This window comes from Gobio gobio (genome assembly GCF_949357685.1).
Source record: "Gobio gobio genome assembly, chromosome: 10".
Lineage (NCBI taxonomy): Eukaryota > Metazoa > Chordata > Actinopteri > Cypriniformes > Gobionidae > Gobio > Gobio gobio.
In genome coordinates, this window is record NC_137116.1 from 15,300,742 (window position 1) to 15,315,236 (window position 14,495).

Genomic DNA, 14,495 nt, shown 5'->3' on the forward strand with positions numbered 1-14,495 from the left:
ATCATCGCTAACCCTAACCTAACCCTAACTGTGCCCATCATCCCTAACCCTAACCCTAACCCTAACCCTAACTGTGCCCATCATCCCTAACCCTAACCTAACCCTAACCCTAACCCATCATCACACCGGTTTGATACCAGGTGGTCGCCTTCCTAGGAGCCAGAGCTTTGACACAGCTGTGGTTCACTTTGATGCGAAACTGGCCTGATCGCCATGCGTGAGCCGGATCGCGGGACTTTAGCCAGTTTTACATTTCCACTAGTCAAAATGTTAATTCTTGAAACCAACAATAATGTCATCAAGTCGAACTGATATCAATAATTAGATTTCAGCTATAATTCCCGACATCTGTAAGGTCACTTGTTAGGCTGCCATTCATATTCAGTTGTTTCTCATCAGAAATACAGTTCTTATACTAAAAATCTGCATTTTTTTATATAATTGCTTTTTAATTAGTTTAAATGTCATTTCTGATATCAATATAATTTCAGATCTTACTAGTAACAATCACATCCATGATATCAGAAACTAACATTATCACTAGTGACAATAGAATTGCTGATATTTTTGACTAGTAATTTAACTGTTCATAACAAGAATAGACATTTGCTCTAGTAACCACACAATTATTGATATCAAAAATAAAGTTACTGTATTTCTGATGAGAAACTGGAACTCTTCATACCAACAGATGAATATGAATGGCAGCCAATGGTGATGTTTAACTCATGGAAAATCAATTCCTGATATCAAGATTTAATATTAATTCAGGTTTCAGTGATGTCACGGTCATGTGATCCCCTGGAATTACTCAAGAAGAAGAGAGTTTAACCACACACACACACACACACACACACACACACACACACACACACACACACACAGAGAGGGAAACAACAGGCCTGAGATCCTAAAAGGACATTCATTTATTATTTGATAGAAAAGCCCACAGTACATTAAAATCAGAAGCAGGCAGATGCAGATCCGCCATTACAGCGCCACCTCTCTTCCACATGATGTATTGCACCTGCGGCGCTTTAAAGTGCTAACTTCACCATTACATCAGTACCGCAACAATTACACACCAGCTTAACATGTACAAGAAACTAGCAAAACATTTGGTTACAGGCTTCCAGAACGCACACACACACACACGTGTTCTGTGACACGACACACACCAGTGCATTAACTCGTGTGTAAACCGTTCTGAGAGTGAGTGTGTGAAAGTGAAATCATACGGATAAGCAACTAAAACAAATGGTGGAACTCATAAAAGATCAGAACACACACACGAGTCCTTCAGGAAAACACAAACATTCTTTACATATTCTATACATAAACAGTTTAAAATCATCACAAACATGTAAAAGCTCAATCTAATCGTCTCCTCGCATTTCTTCATATGATTAGCATGATTTTACTGTCGAGGATAAAGGAGGAAATAATCCACACACTAATCAAGTAGTAGAACCCTAACCCTCCGCTAACACGACTTGTGCAACAACTACATCATAAACCACACACACACACACACACACACACACACAACTCCAGTCCGAGGTAGAGCCGCAGAATCCCTCGATATCCCAATCCTGTTCAGCCATTACGCAATAAGGCCATGTGTGTGTGTATGTGTGTGTGTGGACGTCAGCCGCGGCTGTACTGCATACAGTGTGTGTGTGTGTGTGTGGACGTCAGCCACGGCTGTAGTGCATACAGTGTGTGTGTGTGTGTGTGTGTGTGGACGTCAGCCGCGGCTGTAGTGCATACAGTGTGTGTGTGTGTGTGTAGTGCATACAGTGTGTGTGTGTGCATACAGTGAGTGTGTGTGTGTGTGTGTGCGCGTGCGCGCGCACGTGTGTGCAGTGCATACAGTGTGTGTGTGTGTGTGTGTGTGTGTGTGTGTAGTGCATACAGTGTGTGTGTGTGTGTGTGTGCGCGCGCGCATGTGTGTGTGCAGTGCATACAGTGAGTGTGTGTGTGTGTGTTTGTGTGTGTGGTGTAGTGCATACAGTGAGTGTGTGTATACAGTGAGTGTGTGTGTGTGTAATGCATACAGTGAGTGAGTGAGTGTGTGTGTGTGTGTGTGTGTGTGTGTGTGTGTAATGCATACAGTGAGTGTGTGTGTGTGTGTGTGTGTAATGCATACAGTGAGTGTGTGTGTGTGTGTGTAATGCATACAGTGAGTGTGTGTGTGTGTGTAATGCATACAGTGAGTGTGTGTGTGTAATGTATACAGTGAGTGTGTGTGTGTGTAATGCATACAGTCAGTCAGTCAGTCAGTCAGTGTGTGTGTGTGTGTGTGTGTGTGTGTGTGTGTGTGTGTGTGTCCTGAGTCCCGTTTGATCAGCACCGGTTGGTTGTGACGCTACATCTCATGCGATCAGAAAAGCGAGCACACACTCGTCTCCGGGATGACCCAGGACAGACTGAAGCGGTTCTTAATGTGGAACATGTGGAAGTTCTGCTACAATAATAAAGAGAAGAGTACATCAGTGTTCAGGGGTCAGGGGTCAGTGTTAGTTCACATCATAAGGTCAGGGGTCAGTTCACATCATACGTTCAGGGGTCAGAAAGTGACTTTGTGAGGCTTTGCATTATATTGGGGTGTTGAGGTGCCCTGTGTGAACTCTGCTGATGTCACTGAAGGCACTCGAGATGGGAACCGGGCCGACCCACAGGCCAGCAGAACCAGTGGAACCACAGGCCAGCAGAACCAGAGGAACCAGCAGAACCAGCAAAACCAGTGGAACCAGCAAAACCACAGGCCAGCAGAACCAGTGGAACCACAGGCCAGCAGAACCAGTGGAACCACAGGCCAGCAGAACCAGTGGAACCAGCAGAACCAGTGGAACCAGCAGAACCAGTGGAACCAGCAGAACCAGTGGAACCACAGGCCAGCAGAACCAGTGGAACCACAGGCCAGCAGAACCAGTGGAACCAGCAGAACCAGCAGAACCAGTGGAACCAGCAGAACCAGTGGAACCACAAGCCAGCAGAACCAGCAGCCCCAGCAGCCCCTTCACATGTAGGCCAGGCGTTTGGCAGTGAGGGCCTCCTCCAGATGGATGGCTCCGCCCCCCAGGAGCCCGAAGGCGGGGAACATGGTTCCGGAGCAGTCCAGCTGCCGCTCGTAGAGGCAGCGCATGGAGTCCGCGTCGTAGAAGAACACGCGTCCGGCCTCGTGGTCCAGACAGACGCCCATGCGGCGCGGGGCGGGCAGGATGCGGCCACTGGGCTCTGCGCTGGCACTGGAGGCTTTGGGGATGAAGAGCCGCCCCATGCCCACCGTCAGCAGGGTGAAGGGCTGAGAGAGCTCGAAACAGGCATCCTCACTGCCACTGTCGTGCCCACTGTCATGGTCATACCTGAGGACACACACACACACACACACACACACACACACACACACACACACACATGAGAACGCAGGAGACATCACAGCACACACACCTTCAGCAGAAATCAGTGAGTCGATTCAGCGGTTTGGATCGCCAAATTTCAGCAGTTTGACACGCGATCCGAATCATGATTCGTCTCACTGATTCATAGCGCTCCAAACCGCTGAATCGACTCACTGATTCATAACGCTCTGAACCGCTGAATCGACTCACTGATTCATAACGCTCCGAACCGCTGAATCGACTCACTGATTCATAACGCTCTGAACCGCTGAATCGACTCACTGATTCATAACGCTCTGAACCGCTGAATCGACTCACTGATTCATAACGCTCCAAACCGCTGAATCGACTCACTGATTCATAACGCTCCGAACCGCTGAATCGACTCACTGATTCATAACGCTCTGAACCGCTGAATCGACTCACTGATTCATAACGCTCCAAACCGCTGAATCGACTCACTGATTCATAACGCTCCGAACCGCTGAATCGACTCCAAACCGCTGAATCGACACACTGATTCATAACGCTCCAAACCGTTGAATCGACTCACTGATTCATAACGCTTCGAATCTTCATGATGCCGTGTTTTGAAATCATCATCACTATACAAGTCGTTATTTAGGGTTTTGTTTGCGTACAGAAACTATTCTCGTCTTCATAAAGTTATTGTAGAGCCGCTGTAGTGAGATGGACTTTGTAACGACGTCTTTAGTGATTATAATGCAGTGATTCAGTGATTATAAAGCGGTGGTGATTCAGTGATTATAATGCGGTGGTGATTCAGTGATTATAATGCGGTGATTCAGTGATTATAATGAGGTGATTCAGTGGTTATAATGCGGTGATTCAGTGATTATAATGAGGTGATTCAGTGATTATAATGCAGTGATTCAGTGATTATAATGAGGCGATTCAGTGATTATAATGCAGTGATTCAGTGATTATAATGAGGTGATTCAGTGATTATAATGCAGTGATTCAGTGATTATAATGAGGTGATTCAGTGGTTCAGTGATTATAATGAGGTGATTCAATGGTTCAGTGATTATAATGCAGTGATTATAATGCAGTGATTCAGTGGTTATAATGCAGTGATTTAGTGATTCAGTGATTATAATGCAGTGATTCAGTGGTTATAATGCGGTGATTCAGTGATTATATAATGCGGTGATTCAGTGATTATAATGTAGTGATTCAGTGGTTATAATGCAGTGATTCAGTGGTTATAATGCGGTGATTCAGTGATTATATAATGCGGTGATTCAGTGATTATAATGCGGTGATTCAGTGATTATATAATGCGGTGATTCAGTGATTATAATGCAGTGATTCAGTGATTATAATGAGGTGATTCAGTGATTATAATGAGGTGATTCAGTGATTATAATGCGGTGATTCAGTGATTATATAATGCGGTGATTCAGTGATTATAATGCAGTGATTCAGTGATTATAATGAGGTGATTCAGTGATTATAATGAGGTGATTCAGTGATTATAATGCAGTGATTCAGTGATTATAATGAGGTGATTCAGTGATTATAATGCAGTGATTCAGTGATTATAATGCAGTGATTCAGTGATTATAATGAGGTGATTCAGTGATTATAATGCAGTGATTCAGTGATTATAATGAGGTGATTCAGTGGTTCAGTGATTATAATGAGGTGATTCAATGGTTCAGTGATTATAATGCAGTGATTCAGTGGTTATAATGCAGTGATTTAGTGATTCAGTGATTATAATGCAGTGATTCAGTGGTTATAATGCAGTGATTCAGTGATTATATAATGCGGTGATTCAGTGATTATAATGTAGTGATTCAGTGGTTATAATGCAGTGATTCAGTGGTTATAATGCGGTGATTCAGTGATTATATAATGAGGTGATTCAGTGATTATAATGCGGTGATTCAGTGATTATATAATGCGGTGATTCAGTGATTATAATGCGGTGATTCAGTGGTTATAATGCAGTGATTCAGTGATTATAATGCAGTGATTCAGTGCTCATAATGCGGTGATTCAGTGGTTATAATGCAGTGATTCAGTGGTTATAATGCAGTGATTCAGTGGTTATAATGCAGTGATTCAGTGGTTATAATGCAGTGATTCAGTGCTCATAATGCGGTGATTCAGTGATTATAATGCAGTGATTCAGTGGTTATAATGCAGTGATTCAGTGATTATAATGCAGTGATTCAGTGGTTATAATGCAGTGATTCAGTGATTATAATGCAGTGATTCAGTGCTCATAATGCGGTGATTCAGTGATTATAATGCGGTGATTCAGTGATTATAATGCGGTGATTCAGTGGTTATAATGCAGTGATTCAGTGCTCATAATGCGGTGATTCAGTGATTATAATGCAGTGATTCAGTGGTTATAATGCAGTGATTCAGTGGTTATAATGCGGTGATTCAGTGGTTATAATGCGGTGATTCAGTGATTATAATGCAGTGATTCAGTGGTTATAATGCAGTGATTCAGAGGTTATAATGCAGTGATTCAGTGATTATAATGCGGTGATTCAGTGGTTATAATGCGGTGATTCAGTGATTATAATGCAGTGATTCAGTGGTTATAATGCAGTGATTCAGTGGTTATAATGCGGTGATTCAGTGATTATAATGCAGTGATTCAGTGGTTATAATGCAGTGATTCAGAGGTTATAATGCAGTGATTCAGTGGTTATAATGCGGTGATTCAGTGATTATAATGCAGTGATTCAGTGATTATAATGCAGTGATTCAGTGGTTATAATGCAGTGATTCAGTGGTTATAATGCGGTGATTCAGTGATTATAATGCAGTGATTCAGTGGTTATAATGCAGTGATTCAGAGGTTATAATGCAGTGATTCAGAGGTTATAATGCAGTGATTCAGTAATTATAATGCAGTGATTCAGTAATTATAATGCAGTGATTCAGTGGTTATAATGCAGTGATTCAGAGGTTATAATGCAGTGATTCAGAGGTTATAATGCAGTGATTCAGAGGTTATAATGCAGTGATTCAGAGGTTATAATGCAGTGATTCAGAGGTTATAATGCGAGCGATGTGTGATTCTCACCGTGGGCTGCTGGTGTCTCGAGGGTTGTGGAACCACTCTGTGAGTTTGGAGTCAGAGGCCACGCCCACCTTCACCATGTAAGAGTCGGGCTCCACACGGAAGGCCCAGTAATGGCGGCCCTGAGAGATGCCCGTATCGCCGATGATGTAGTCCAGGCTGATGTAGCTGCCCGTCTGCACCCGCTCCGCCGCCAGCAGGAAGCTCATGCCCGCCGTGCTGAACACAGAGTCTCTGCGCTGGCTCAGCTGCAGCCGCTCCGCACTGAAGCCACACCTCTCGCTGAACAGGAAGCTGAACACTGGAGAGCAGACACACACTCCGTCAGCCTCACACACACACACACACACACACACACACACACACATCTAATCCACATCAGTCAGAGTCATAACGTCCTGTGGGGATGGACATGTCCGCCCAAACCAGCTCAGCGCTAACCTTAGCGTAGCACTAGCAGCACCAGCTCAGCGCTAACCTTAGCGTAGCACTAGCAGCACCAGCTCAGCGCTAACCTTAGCGTAGCACTAGCAGCACCAGCTCAGCGCTAACCTTAGCGTAGCACTAGCAGCACCAGCTCAGCGCTAACCTTAGCGTAGCACTAGCAGCACCAGCTCAGCGCTAACCTTAGCGTAGCACTAGCAGCACCAGCTCAGCGCTAACCTTAGCGTAGCACTAGCAGCACCAGCTCAGCGCTAACCTTAGCGTAGCACTAGCAGCACCAGCTCAGCGCTAACCTTAGCGTAGCACTAGATCAGCAACTGGCATTTCAGTTTGTGTCAAAGGTTACAGGTTCTAATCCGCTCTCATTTATATGGTTTTTCTTCTTCATTAAAGTCAAAGATGTTCATCAGTGATTGTATATTAAGAGCAGGGACACGTGTGTGTAAGAATAGAGTCTCTCTCCGCAACGGCATTATGGGATAGATTGACGCGCTCGTCTGTGTGTGAAGACTGTGGCGCACGAGCCTAAAGAGAACGTAAGCCCCGCCTACTTTGATTTGATTGGCCATCTCAATCCTTTTGACATTGACCAGCGCTGTTAGACCAATGAGGCAAACCAGACTAAAGTAACTTAAACCTTTCTGTCATCCTAACAACAACACCAGTGTTGGGCAAGTTACTGAAAATTAGTAATTAGTTACTTCTTTTATAAGTAATTGAATTACTTTACCAATTACCGAATATCAAAAGTAATTAGTTACTATGGAAAGTCACTTTTAAGTTACTTTTATGTCTGCTTTTTAAATGTAAATATGAACAGTACTGACCAGTCAAACACAATAAAGATCATTTTTAGACCTATTTATTGTTATCAACAGGACAAAAGGCCTTCAAATCAAGCAGTAGTGCAGTGTTTAGAGTCACTGGGAGAGTCACTGGGAGAGTCTACTGGGAGAGTCTACTGGGAGAGTCACTGGGAGAGTCACTGGGAGAGTCACTGGGAGAGTCACTGGGAGAGTCACTGGGAGAGTCACTGGGAGAGTCACTGGGAGAGTCACTGGGAGAGTCACTGGGAGAGTCACTGGGAGAGTCACTGGGAGAGTCACTGGGAGAGTCACTGGGAGAGGTCACTGGGAGAGGTCACTGGGAGAGGTCACTGGGAGAGGTCACTGGGAGAGGTCACTGGGAGAGTCACTGGGAGAGTCACTGGGAGAGTCACTGGGAGAGTCACTGGGAGAGTCACTGGGAGAGTCACTGGGAGAGTCACTGGGAGAGTCTACTGGGAGAGGTCACTGGGAGAGTCACTGGGAGAGTCACTGGGAGAGTCTACTGGGAGAGGTCACTGGGAGAGTCACTGGGAGAGTCTACTGGGAGAGTCACTGGGAGAGTCACTGGGAGAGTCTACTGGGAGAGTCTACTGGGAGAGTCTACTGGGAGAGGTCACTGGGAGAGGTCACTGGGAGAGGTCACTGGGAGAGTCTACTGGGAGAGTCTACTGGGAGAGGTCACTGGGAGAGGTCACTGGGAGAGGTCACTGGGAGAGGTCACTGGGAGAGTCACTGGGAGAGTCACTGGGAGAGTCACTGGGAGAGTCTACTGGGAGAGTCTACTGGGAGAGGTCACTGGGAGAGGTCACTGGGAGAGGTCTACTGGGAGAGTCTACTGGGAGAGTCTACTGGGAGAGTCTACTGGGAGAGGTCACTGGGAGAGTCACTGGGAGAGTCACTGGGAGAGTCTACTGGGAGAGGTCACTGGGAGAGGTCACTGGGAGAGGTCACTGGGAGAGTCACTGGGAGAGTCACTGGGAGAGTCACTGGGAGAGTCACTGGGAGAGTCACTGGGAGAGTCACTGGGAGAGTCTACTGGGAGAGTCTACTGGGAGAGGTCACTGGGAGAGTCTACTGGGAGAGTCACTGGGAGAGGTCACTGGGAGAGGTCACTGGGAGAGTCACTGGGAGAGTCACTGGGAGAGTCTACTGGGAGAGTCACTGGGAGAGTCTACTGGGAGAGTCTACTGGGAGAGTCCACTGGGAGAGTCTACTGGGAAAAGACCAGACCAGTAAATGCCTTCCGAGGTTCTTTCGAGACTGATTTAAATCCGATCACTCAAACAAACCAATTCAGACGGAGCAACACAACACAACCTGCCGCCAGAGAGTCTGAGATGCTCAAAAACACAATCATCTTCATCAAAACTGATGAGACTGAATGATCTTCGCTGTACTAGTTCTCTCTCTCATTGCGGCCTTTGATCTTTTAATTGGTAAATTAAATGCAGCTCATATCTTTTGCTTTCGTTGATGTGAACTCTGTTCAATGTGCATATAGCGCGGGAATTGCAGATCGGATTATATTCGTTTTGTAGAGAGGTGTAAGGCAAGACAACCTGCATGTTTTGATTTTTTTAGATTGTGTAGCCATTTGGTTTGCGAGCGCCTACTCCTCAACTTATAAAAGATGTTGTTTTACTGTGGAGGTGGTGGTGATGATAGTAGTTTAAACCAACATTGTGATGCTTGAAGTGTTTGATATCTCTGGATTTTATTATAGGCAAGACGAGTCCAGTGTTGATTTGAGAGGCTAAAGCGTGGGGTTCACTCACTGTCAGCTGACCGGCTGGTCGTCACTTTAAAAAAAATAACTTTAATTTAACAAAAAAAATGCTCCAAACATTTTTCTAAATTAGCTTAATAAAGAAATGAAATATAACTACTTTGACATTAAAAACAAAACGGAACAATTTTAAATGGCAGAAACTAATGTGTAATAGGAGGATAAAGCACGGGCAGATCTGAGCTTCTTCTGCAAGAGTTCATCTTCCACTAAAGAGAGAAACAAACTCCTTTAAATTTCAGTAATTGCGTTACTTGATTAAAAAAAATATTTAGTTACTTGCGCGTTACCACAAAAGTAGTGGAATTACAGTAACACGTTACTTTGTAGTGCGACACACACACACACACACACACACACACACACACACACACACACACACACACACACACACACACACACACACACACACACACACACACACACACACACACACACACACACACACACACACACACACACACACACACACACACACACACACACACACACACACACACACACACACACACACACACACACACACACACACACACACACACACACACACACACACACACACACACACACACACACACACACACAGCAGTGCAAGAATCTCCGATATTGAGCTTGGCTTGACTCTACGCATCTCTAGACCGGCGTCTCGCGTGTTTAACCGCACACGCGTGCTCTGTGGAGGAGTGTGTTAGGGCTGGGCGGTAACGATATGTATCGCGATAGACACGTCATCGATATCAATAAAAAATGCGTTCGATAAAACTTTTCTTCGTCGGAAGAAACCAGAGGTTGCGAAGCAAGTTTGGTTGCATGAACAAAGGCACTTGCTCTCTGGTAACCAAAGCAACGTAGGGAGCGACAGGCTAACAGCCAATCAGGTAACTGTATCACGTTTGGTTGCGCCATATGGTGTCTGGTGTTGGATTCTTCAGGAACAGAACCGGCTGGAGTGATGAGTGGAGAATGAGCCACAGCGAGAGAGGAAATTGTTGATAAATCAGGAAAATAAGTCGGCTCGCCAGTACGGCAGTTTTTTGGATTTTATGTCGTCTGCAAAATATGCAAGACTGTCGTCCCAACCAAGACTGGCAACACCACACACCTGTTTCTCCAGCTTAAGCCTGGTTTATACTAAAGTCTGGCTCCTCCAATGACAGCGCCTCGTTCGTTTGGGGGCGTGTTTATATGGATATATACATACATGGATAAAAATATTAATAAATATCGATATCGACCGATATAAAACACTTAAAACCCCAAATCAGAAAAAGTTGGGACAGTATGGAAAACGAAAAAAAAAAAAAAAAGAAGTGATTTCTAAATTTACTTTGACTTGTATTTCATTGCAGACAATATGAACACAAAATATTTCATGTTTTGTCTGGTCAACTTCATGTCATTTGTAAATATGCATCATTTCCTGTCATTTAGACCTGCAACACATTTCAAAAAAAGTTAGGACAGGAGCAATTTAGGGCTATTAATGAGGTAAAATGGTTAAATAATGATGTGATTTGAAACAGGTGATGTCAACAGGTGATTGTAATTATGATTTGGTACAAAAGCAGCATCCAAGAAAGGTCTAATCCTTTAGGAGCAAAGATGGGCAGAGGATCGCCAGTTTGCCAACAAATACGTGAGAAAATTATTGAAATGTTTAAAAACAATGTTCCTCAAAGAAAGATAGGAAGAGATTTGGATATTTCACATTCAACAGTGCATAACATAATTAAAAGATTCAAGGAATCTGGAGGAATTTCAGTGCGTAAAGGACAAGGCCAAGCCTAAGCTGAACAACCGTGATCTCCGATCCCTCAGGCGGCACTGCATCAAGAATCGTCATCATCTAGAAGCCATATCACCACATGGGCTCAGGACTAGAGATGCTCCGATTGATCGGCAACCGATCTCGATCGGTCGATAATCGCTTTGGGATGATTGATCGGCGGTCTCTAAAAAGGCCGATCTCATGAACCGATCTCAGCTGGCGACTCATAAACCTGCACCTGCCGTGAGAGCGAGGGCATATGCAGCGACACCGTCTCATTCTCTTTCCAGCGCGGGTAAAATTATAATGCTGAAGGTGAGGTACAATTCATATTTCTATTAAATAATTTACGCCTCACAGAAAGTTTTCAAATGACTGCGTAAGTTCACAAACAGCGCGAGTGAATCACCGCGTGCGCGCACTCTCTCTCACTGACACGCACGCACGCACGCACGCACGCACGCACGCACGCACGCACGCACGCACGCACGCACGCACGCACGCACGCACGCACGCACGCACGCACGCACGCACGCACGCACGCACGCACGCACGCACGCACGCACGCACGCACGCACGCACGTGGAAACGTGTACTGTGCTCAGATGAAGCAGTATTTCAGGTATTTTTGGGGAGGAATGGACGCCGTGTGCTCCGGACCAAAGAAGAAAAGGATCATCCAGACTGTTACCAGCAACAAGTCCAAAAGCCAGGGTCTGTCATGGTATGGGCTTGTGTCAGTGCCCTTGGCAAAGGTAACTTGCACTTCTGTGAAGGCTCCATTAATGCTGAAAAGTACATCGAGATTTTGGAGCATAATATGCTGCCTTCAAGAAGACATCTTTTCCAGGGACGTCCATGCATATTTCAACAAGACAATGCAAAAGCACATTCTGCACACATTCTGCAGTCCTGGCTGTGGAGGAAGAGGGTTCGGGTACTTGACTGGCCTGCCTCAGTCCCGACCTGTAGAGAATAGAGAATGTGGACAACGAAGACCCCGAACTGTTGCCCACCTTAAGACTTGTTTGCAGGAAGAATGGGACAAAATTACACCTGAAACACTTCATCACTTGGTGTCTTCAGTCCCCAAACGTCTTTTAAGTGTTGTGAAAAGGAATGGCAACATTACAAAGTGGTAAATGCTTTACTGTCCCAACTTTTTTTGAAATGTGTTGCAGGTCTGAATGACAGGAAAGGATGCATATTTACAAATGACATGAAGTTGACCAGACAAAACATGAAATATTTTGTGTTCATATTGTCTGCAATGAAATACAAGTCAAAGTAGATTTAGAAATCACTTCTTTTTTTTTTTTTTGCGTTTTCCATACTGTCCCAACTTTTTCTGATTTGGGGTTGTACTTCGTAATGCAGTTTTCAGCCATATCGCCCAGCCCTAGTGTGTGTGTGTGTGTGTGCGTGTGCGTGTGTGTGTGTGAGAGAGTGTGAGTGTGTGTTACCTGCAGCAGGAGGCGTGTGGAAGGTCACCTCAGGGCTACAGGGGCTGTAGACTCCACTACGGCAGCTCTTGACCCTGAAGGCGTAGCGGCAGTCGCGGGTCAGATCGGACACAACCGTACTGGAGCCGTACACGCGGTCACTCGCCCGCCAGCGCGACTCCTCCACCTCCTCCTCCACCTCCTCCTCCTCTCCGCCCAGCCTCCTGAACTCCACGATATGATGATCCGTGGGCAGAGAGTCTTCAGACAGACGCCAGTGGATCAGGCCCTCGTTGTAAACGCGGCAGCGGGAGAGGTCAATCACAGGAGGGTCAGGAACTAGAGAGAGGTCAATCACAGGAGAGAGAGGTCAATCACAGGAGAGAGAGGTCAATCAGAGGAGAGAGAGGTCAAGGTCAATCACAGGAGAGAGAGGTCAATCACAGGAGAGAGAGGTCAAGTTCAATCACAGGAGAGAGAGGTCAATCACAGGAGAGAGAGGTCAATCACAGGAGAGAGAGAGGTCAATCACAGGAGAGAGAGGTCAATCAGAGGAGAGAGAGGTCAAGGTCAATCACAGGAGAGAGAGAGGTCAATCACAGGAGGGTCAGGAACTAGAGAGAGGTCAATCACAGGAGAGAGAGGTCAATCACAGGAGAGAGAGAGGTCAATCAGAGGAGAGAGAGAGGTCAAGGTCAATCACAGGAGAGAGAGGTCAATCACAGGAGAGAGAGAGGTCAATCACAGGAGAGAGAGGTCAATCACAGGAGAGAGAGGTCAATCACAGGAGAGAGAGAGGTCAATCACAGGAGGGTCAGGAACTAGAGAGAGGTCAATCACAGGAGAGAGAGAGGTCAATCACAGGAGAGAGAGAGGTCAAGGTCAATCACAGGAGAGAGAGGTCAATCACAGGAGAGAGAGAGGTCAATCACAGGAGAGAGAGAGGTCAATCACAGGAGGGTCAGGAACTAGAGAGAGGTCAATCACAGGAGAGAGAGAGGTCAATCACAGGAGAGAGAGAGGTCAATCACAGGAGAGAGAGAGGTCAATCACAGGAGAGAGAGGTCAATCACAGGAGAGAGAGGTCAATCACAGGAGAGAGAGAGGTCAATCACAGGAGAGAGAGAGGTCAATCACAGGAGAGAGAGAGGTCAATCACAGGAGGGTCAGGAACTAGAGAGAGGTCAATCACAGGAGAGAGAGAGGTCAATCACAGGAGAGAGAGAGGTCAATCACAGGAGAGAGAGAGGTCAATCACAGGAGAGAGAGAGGTCAATCACAGGAGAGAGAGAGGTCAATCACAGGAGAGAGAGAGGTCAATCACAGGAGAGAGAGAGGTCAATCACAGGAGAGAGAGAGGTCAATCACAGGAGAGAGAGAGGTCAATCACAGGAGAGAGAGAGGTCAATCACAGGAGAGAGAGAGGTCAATCACAGGAGAGAGAGAGGTCAATCACAGGAGAGAGAGAGGTCAATCACAGGAGAGAGAGAGGTCAATCACAGGTCAATCACAGGAGAGAGAGAGGTCAATCACAGGTCAATCACAGGAGAGAGAGGTCAATCACAGGTCAATCACAGGAGAGAGAGAGGTCAATCACAGGAGAGAGAGAGGTCAATCACAGGTCAATCACAGGAGAGAGAGAGGTCAATCACAGGAGAGAGAGAGGTCAATCACAGGAGAGAGAGAGGTCAATCACAGGTCAATCACAGGAGAGAGAGAGGTCAATCACAGGTCAATCACAGGAGAGAGAGAGG

At 45.8% G+C, this 14,495-nt stretch overlaps 1 protein-coding gene across 1 annotated transcript in view; it reads right to left on the minus strand.

Annotated features, from left to right (window-relative positions):
• Positions 1-3,022: 3,022 nt before the first annotated feature.
• trim36 (tripartite motif containing 36) overlaps positions 3,023-14,495 on the minus strand; it is a gene marked incomplete at both ends in the record, with an annotated part of 34,788 nt that continues 23,315 nt past the window's right edge. Inside the window, 3 exons of the mRNA XM_079826296.1 lie at positions 3,023-3,368; positions 6,478-6,775; positions 12,763-13,080. Coding sequence (XP_079682422.1) covers positions 3,023-3,368; positions 6,478-6,775; positions 12,763-13,080 — 962 coding nt within the window. The remainder of the gene's footprint in view (positions 3,369-6,477; positions 6,776-12,762; positions 13,081-14,495) is intronic.